This window comes from Sphaeroforma arctica (genome assembly GCF_001186125.1).
Source record: "Sphaeroforma arctica JP610 unplaced genomic scaffold supercont1.683, whole genome shotgun sequence".
NCBI classification, from domain to species: Eukaryota; class Ichthyosporea; order Ichthyophonida; genus Sphaeroforma; species Sphaeroforma arctica.
The window spans coordinates 31,498-38,997 of NW_014039875.1; the positions used below are offsets into that span (position 1 = coordinate 31,498).

The 7,500-nt window shown below is 42.7% G+C and overlaps 2 protein-coding genes across 2 annotated transcripts in view; one reads left to right on the top strand and one right to left on the bottom strand.

Moving 5' to 3' along the window:
* The first annotated feature begins 1,610 nt into the window (after positions 1 to 1,610).
* On the top strand, positions 1,611 to 4,247 carry SARC_08028 (hypothetical protein). Its single transcript, XM_014298007.1, has 2 exons — positions 1,611 to 1,830; positions 3,199 to 4,247. The coding sequence occupies exons 1-2, from the start codon at positions 1,666 to 1,668 to the stop codon at positions 4,162 to 4,164; spliced, it is 1,131 nt and encodes a 376-aa protein (XP_014153482.1). The 5' UTR covers positions 1,611 to 1,665; the 3' UTR covers positions 4,165 to 4,247.
* Positions 4,248 to 6,704: 2,457 nt separating this feature from the next.
* Positions 6,705 to 7,500, bottom strand: part of SARC_08029 (hypothetical protein) — a 5,126-nt gene continuing 4,330 nt past the window's right edge. Inside the window, exon 7 of the mRNA XM_014298008.1 lies at positions 6,705 to 7,349. Within this exon, the coding sequence (XP_014153483.1) occupies positions 7,234 to 7,349 (116 nt within the window). The 3' untranslated portion in view covers positions 6,705 to 7,233. The remainder of the gene's footprint in view (positions 7,350 to 7,500) is intronic.

The window sequence follows — 7,500 nt, forward strand, 5'->3', positions numbered from 1 at the left end:
TATATAATATATATAGTTATATNTATATATATATATATATATATATATATATATATATATAATATATATATATATATATATATATATATATATATATATGTATATATATATATATATATATACATATACATATAAATGTACTTATAATAAGTAGCCACGAAATGCTTGCAAGCCTTGTGTTCTGCTTTGGTATTTTAACTATAAATAACTTGTGTATAGGTGGTGTTCTTGACGTGTCATTTTCACCAGATACTTGTGTCCTTTACCCATACATTGGCAGCAGTCCTCCATAATGGGATTTCGAGTGAGTTATATATATAGGAAAATCTACGGAAGCGCTTTCCACTGTTGTACAGCGTATTTACAGGGGTGTATGTCGTTGTCGTATACCAACCCAGTAAATATTTCACGACGAGTGATACCTGATAAGTACGTAAATAATCCTTGTTGGAGCCTTCTAAAAAGAATGAATTTGTTTTTACACTGTGTGAGACTGTGAGACTGTAAGTGGGTGACCTGCACCTGGAATCATTCATTTTGACATGCATATGTACTCTCCCATTCTCTGAGACTTGAGAGAGAGTAGAGAGTATGTAGAGAGAGAGATACTAAAAAAACCCCGTTATCTCTATTCTCTCGCTAGTCTCACGCAGACTGACTCTCAGACTCAGAGTCAGAGCCTCCTTTTTATTCTCGAACTTGTTAGGGCCAGACTTGTCCAGTTGTCCAGGACTCAGTGGTACCGTCCGCTAGTACAAACAAACAAACAAACAAACAAACAAACAAACAGTTTTTTTAATTTACATTTCCTGATCTAGAGAGTCAGAATGTGAGCCAGCCCTCAGATATGCTCTTTTATGTATGTGGATTGTGGAAGGCTAAAAAAAAAAATAGACTTTGAGTGAACCGTCGGCGTCACAGTCCGACGTCCATGATCCCGATGACCCGATCCGTCAACACAGGGCCCACTCAGGCCCAGGGCCCAGGGGGCAGGCTTTTAAGTTCCAAAATTCCAACTTCTAAGAAGTGTTCCAGACTTGCGCGAATTCACGGTTCCACCAGTAACCAGGGTTTGCCGCGTAAACCTTGTTACCAATCAATTTCAATGTGGCCGTCAGCTATCTTACGATTTGGTCATATGATAAGGAAGTGTCAAATTGTCAAGTAGAATACAAGCGTGGGCTGTGGAGCCATTCTGAGGTTAAAATTAGATCGCTCATTTTATACGGCCACTCACGGCACGGTAGACCCGCGGCGTTGGTCAGTAAGACAGTCATGATATAATTTCTCGAGTATATATAATTTTTTTTAAATAAAGCACATAAGTGATAGGACAACATACAAACAATATTCGCGTGATCCGTGGCTTTGGGCGGGCCTTCACCGAAAATAGGCCGTGACGGCGGGGTTGAATTGTACCATGGTCAAACCCATAGATGTTCTTTTTTTTAGGAGCATATGCCATAGTAGAGACTGGAGTAGAAGTGTTTTCTCTCTACTACTGGTAGTAGAGTGGGCTATGCAGAGAGTGACAAATGAACTAAATTTAAAAAAACACAAACTACTATAGATATATATATGTATCGAATAATATACAAATCTTCACAGTAGCAACTTCAAATAAAGTACCAATTAGTATTTGATTAGAACTCGCATTCATTCACTATGACCGTGCTCGATATCTTCACAATGTTGCTGACTCTGCCTCTGCTGCCCTTCCGGTTGATATGGAGTCTGTTCAACCAGGACATGAAATATTCACACGTCGAGAATCTGGATGACACCGTCGGCAAATTCACCAATGATTTCAATAAATCGCTCGAAACAAAGGTATGTATATATATGTACATGTGTGTGTCTGTGTGACTGTGTATTATATATATATATATATATATATATATATATATATATATATATATATATACACACACACACATATATATATATATGTATATATATATATATATATATATGTGTGTGTGTGTATACGTACACGTGTGCGTGGGTTTAAATTAATCTGAGAGATTGTTGTGAGTTCCACGTAAGGCATGTATCGGCAAGTAGCTACATACCGCTGTAGACTGTTTCACAAATAATTTTTATAATACGCCCGAAGGTATACAATCTTTAAAGAAACTTCCTAGATTTTCGACGGTCGTTATAATTTGGATTCAAGGACATAAATGTATATCTATGTATTTTTTTAGGGTTTTCGACCCTCGACACTCCTGTTCAAATCGACAATTTGGATGGTAGTTATTAGGTCCTTTATCTGTATATGCTTGTATATGGTACCTTATCAGAATGTACGCGACTGTATCAATGCATGATATAGTGACTTGAGCAGGCTGTAGTATCCCTGGTTGGTGGAAGACTAGAATACATCTTGAGTGCTTTTTAAGCACAGGCGCACAGGCGAATACAATCCCTTTGGGCTATATATCTCGTATCGATAGCAAGCTAACAAGCACATGAGTTCTGTATTAAGGATTTCTTGCCGTATATTCGGGTCCTCCGAATTCGTAGGTCACAAAAGTAGTGGAAAGTTTATGGGTTTTGGTAGTTATTGTCGCAATTTGTTTATTCCTCGGTGATACCTTCAAACCCGCAAGTATTACATCAACAATGATATGGGCATATATATATATATATATATATATTTATATCTGTGTGTGTGTATTCATGGGTTTATACAATAAAGATATATGTATATGTGCGGGGATATCCTGCTTCACTCTTGACAGCTCACAATCCCAAACGCGCGCACAGTCAACTGGTTCTGTTCGTGTCCATTGATTATACGGTGCAGCCTAATATATAGACAACATACCGGAATCCATATGCATGCATGCGAAATTCATAAGTCTGTGTCTATATCACACGTTATAATCACAATTCATTCAATATATGCGAGCTTTTTTCCATCTCCAATTTCCCTCGGTTGGAACATTCTACTGTACAATACCAGTGCTATTTATAAAAGGTCGACATCATGCTGAATGTATTTCATTCTAATTTTGTGAATTAGATTCCACGAATCGCTTGATAGCCGGGCTGGAACTATTGTAAGATGTTTATTATACACCGCCTCTTAACGGCCCATGAACCCTAAACCCTAAACCATAGTACATGATGTTCCGGCTGTATAAGCGCACTCAATGACTTACAAATTCAAACACATTCATATACATCCCCCAGGATGACCAGGCCCGTCGCAGCCAGTACACCAAGACCACCTCCACATTCTACAACCTCATCACCGACTTCTATGAGTACGGTTGGGGCCAGTCCTTCCACTTTGCACCCCGTTACCATGGTGAAACCTTCGCCGAGGCCATCCGGAGGTACGAGCACTTCTTTGCGGCCAATTTAGGGCTCGATTTGTCCCCGATCCAGACCATCAACCCCACCCAGCGTGTTCTGGATGTAGGCTGTGGCGTGGGCGGCCCTATGCGGGCGATCGCAAAGTTCCTGAAGTACCGTGCGCGTATCACAGGCATCAACATCACACGCGAACACATCAAGCGTGCCCAGATGTTCAATACCAAGGAAGGGATCGAGCACTGCGACTTTATCTGTGGCGATTTCAACAAGATCCCCGTGTTGAACGACTCCTTTGATGCGGCCTACGATATGGAGGCCACCCTACACTCTACCGACCTTAAGACTACCTTCAGCGAGATCTACCGCGTGCTCAAGCCCGGCGCCAAGTTCGTCTCGGCCCAGTACTGTCTGTTGGATGCCTATGACGGAAGCAAGGAGCACAAGGACCTAATCCGAGTGATTGACAACACCAACGGTTGCTATGTCAGTGGACGTACGGTTGCCAGCACGAAGGCTGTCTTCGAGGAAGTCGGGTTCAAGATCATCTCAAACGAGAACGTGTTTGACAAGAGCGCACACAGCGACTACAGCTTCACGAGCAACTTCGATGTGGCTGAGGGGGGTAAGTTCACGGGCACCAAGCCCGGTATGCTGCTGACCTTGGCCTTCTGTCATATCGGCGAAGGCTTGGGTTTGTTACCCAAGGGTACCATTGAGGTGCAACAGATGCTTATCAGCGCAGCCGACTCGTTCAAGGAGGCGGACAAGCTGAACCTGATCACACCCGGGCAGTTATTTATCCTGCAGAAGCCGCTGCAGGACGAACTGGTTGGTAGGTAATTTATTTATAGCATGGTAGGTAAACCATATATAGGAACCACCAGATCAATAAACACAGATGGGAACTATCTACTCGTGTCGGACTATGTTACGTATGTTATGTTATGTGCACGGTGGGGTACGGCATCGCCTTAAATTCAAGTGTTAAGAGAATGTTTGCCGTTTACCAGAAGGACGAGCTAATTGACAGGTAAATACATAGGAATAATAGGCATGAATAACAAACACAAATGGATCTACTATTGAAAAATACGCATGAATAACAAATACAAATGGATTTACTAATAAATAATACGCATGAATAACCAACACAAATGGATCTGCTAGTGAATAATACGCATGAATAACAATCACAAATGGATCTACTAAAGAATAATATGCATGAATAACAAACACATATGGATCTATTGATGAATAAAGCGTATGAAAAACAAACACAGATGGATATACTAGTAAGTAATACGCATGAATAACAAACACAAATGGATCTACTAACGAATAATACGCATGAATAGCAAACACAACTGGATCTACTAACGAATAATACGCATGAATGACAAACACAAATGGATCTACTAATGAATCTAAACAAACACAAATGAATCTACTAATGAATCTACTCGTATCGGATTAACAAACACAAATGGATCTACTACTGAATCTACTCGTATCGGATTAACAAACACAAATGGATCTACTAATGAATAATACGCATGAATAACAAACACAACTGGATCTACTAATGAATAATACGCCTGAATAACAAACACAAATGGATCTACTAATGAACCTACTCGTATCGGATTAACAGACACAAATTGATCTACTAATGAATCTACTCGTATCGAACTATGATAACTTTCATGTGCACAGTGGAATGAAGAATCTCCGAACGTTTATTATAATAATAATAGAAGGCTGTGGATTTAATCTCAAAAGAGAAAATGCCTGCCGTGCCCTACTTACTAGCCACGTGTGTGGTTGGTTGAAAATAACATGTGCGGGTGAGTATAGTCTATCCTGAGATCGCCCGATCTAAACGTAAACGTCAATGAACGAACCACGCGCATTGACGAATGGCTGAATGTGCCACAGCCACTACAACGCTACCAGGCAAGTTCGGTTGCAGGTAGTGAGTGTATGTACAGTAGAGATGATAGTTATCTTGAAACACCCGTGTGTCTGTCTATAATAACTCTGGAGCCGTCATACTTTCTAGGGCGCTGCCTAGTTAAGTATGTTCAGATCAGTCCAGCGTTTTCATGGACGATGCTGATATGGGAATAGCTCAAGGAATATATCTATATATATATGATATAATACAATATGTTTATACCGTACTTAACTTGTGATAGCCAAGCAGTCATCCACCGCTCAAGCCTTGTACACTCAGCTCGTCTTCGCCCATCCCTCCACAGCCACCTGGCCAACCAAGATATATACCCAGTAACAGACATCACTCACTCACTCACTGACCCACTTTCCCATGCTGCCATATCTGAGCACACTCCCTGTGTATGTGCTTGAGGATTGACCTAGCCGTAGTCCACTCTCCGACCAGAGGTGCATGATATGCGCCCGTGCAAGCGCGCCCATATGATTATGGCCAGGTGCAAGTTCAGTAGTACACCACACCTACTCTGTGCAGTCGCTGTGTGTGCGTGCTTGAAAATTGACCTGTCCGCAGTCCACTCGTTCCGGCCAAAGGTGCATGCCATTGCACGGCCAGGTGCAGGAAGGGTAGGACATCCACGCCTACTTTGCACAGTCTCCATATGCGTGCTTGAAAATATCCTGTCCAAAGTCCACTCTTTCCGGTCAGAGGTGCATGCAGAATGTCTCTCCATCCATACACCACTTTCGGCCTATGGCAAGGTGTGGGCGAACCCAGGAGCATCATTGACCTTTTCTGCACACACTGTCTTGCCCGAGCACGCACGCACACGATTTTGCAGAACCTCCGTGTCCTATTCAGCTATAGCTATGATGTCCTAATAAGCTATAGCTATGATGTCCTATTAAGCTATAGCTATGATGTCCTATTAAGCTATAGCTATGATGTCCTATTAAGCTATAGCTATGATGTCCTATTAAGCTATAGCTATGATGTCCTATTAAGCATAGCTATAGTTTAAGTTATAGCTATGTCCCTGCACCGGGATGTTTCTACCCACTATGAGGGGTCTGGAAGTGGATGAATAAAGATGCCCCGTTTCACAGTGCACAACCTTGCGCAAAGATAGTGAACTCGATATATATAGATACTCCATTTCTTCATGCTAACCTTCCAGAAAAGATGGTAGATTATATATATAGATAGCCTATTCATTCGATAAGGTACTAAGCTGAATTAACATATGCTGTTCACCCGTCCACAATCTTTCAACAAGGTGATGGCTCAGTACTTCTCGGCAGCCCCATAGTCCCACAGAACCCCACCCGTACACGCACACACACACATGCCTTGTGTTCGTGCTCAGCCGGCTACCTGTACAAGCCCGTGCTCAGCCAGCTACCTGTACAAGCCCGTGCTCAGCCAGCTACCTGTACAAGCCCGTGCTCAGCCAGCTACCTGTACAAGCCCGTGCTCAGCCAGCTACCTCTACAAGCACGTGCTCAGCTAGCTACCTCTACAAGCACTGCTTCATACGCACGCACACACATGCCTCATGTCTTGCTCAGCTACCTGTACAAGCACTCCATACGCGTGCCCATCCCAGCTAGCCTCTTCAACCGTGCTCCTGTTTTAGCTCAGGTGAAATATGAACACATGCATACACTTCAGCAGTATCCATTTGCCCCTGATATAGCTCAGATGTTCTATGAACATATGCATACGCTTCAGCAGTATCCATGTGCTCCGCTAATCCCGGCAGGAGTTTCCTGGTACGGAAACACTTCTTCAGCCTACCAACAGTAATCACCTGGCTGCCCTGCTTAACTCTGATCATATCAATCCACACCCCTACGACCCTATACATTCATCTACACCCCGACAGCTCAGGACGTTCATATACACACCCTGCTGGCTTTTAGAGTTTAGGGTTTAGGGTTCGAGCTGGTAAGCGCTCAGTAGTACTCGTCAGCCCCTTCTTCCCACAGTGTCTTGCCTGAGCACGCACACACCTTCTTGATGTTCTCTCCCACACCCGCCGAGCGAGCGATCAACCCACAGGCCACAGACCCTGCGAGTGGGTGTACGTACAGGTGTTAGATGGGCTTAATAGTACTGTAACAGTACTACGAGCATGCATGCATGTATGTGGGTAGGTAGGTAGGTATGTATGCATGTATATATAGATGTATGTATGTATTCTATTTGGGACAGGCCACAGA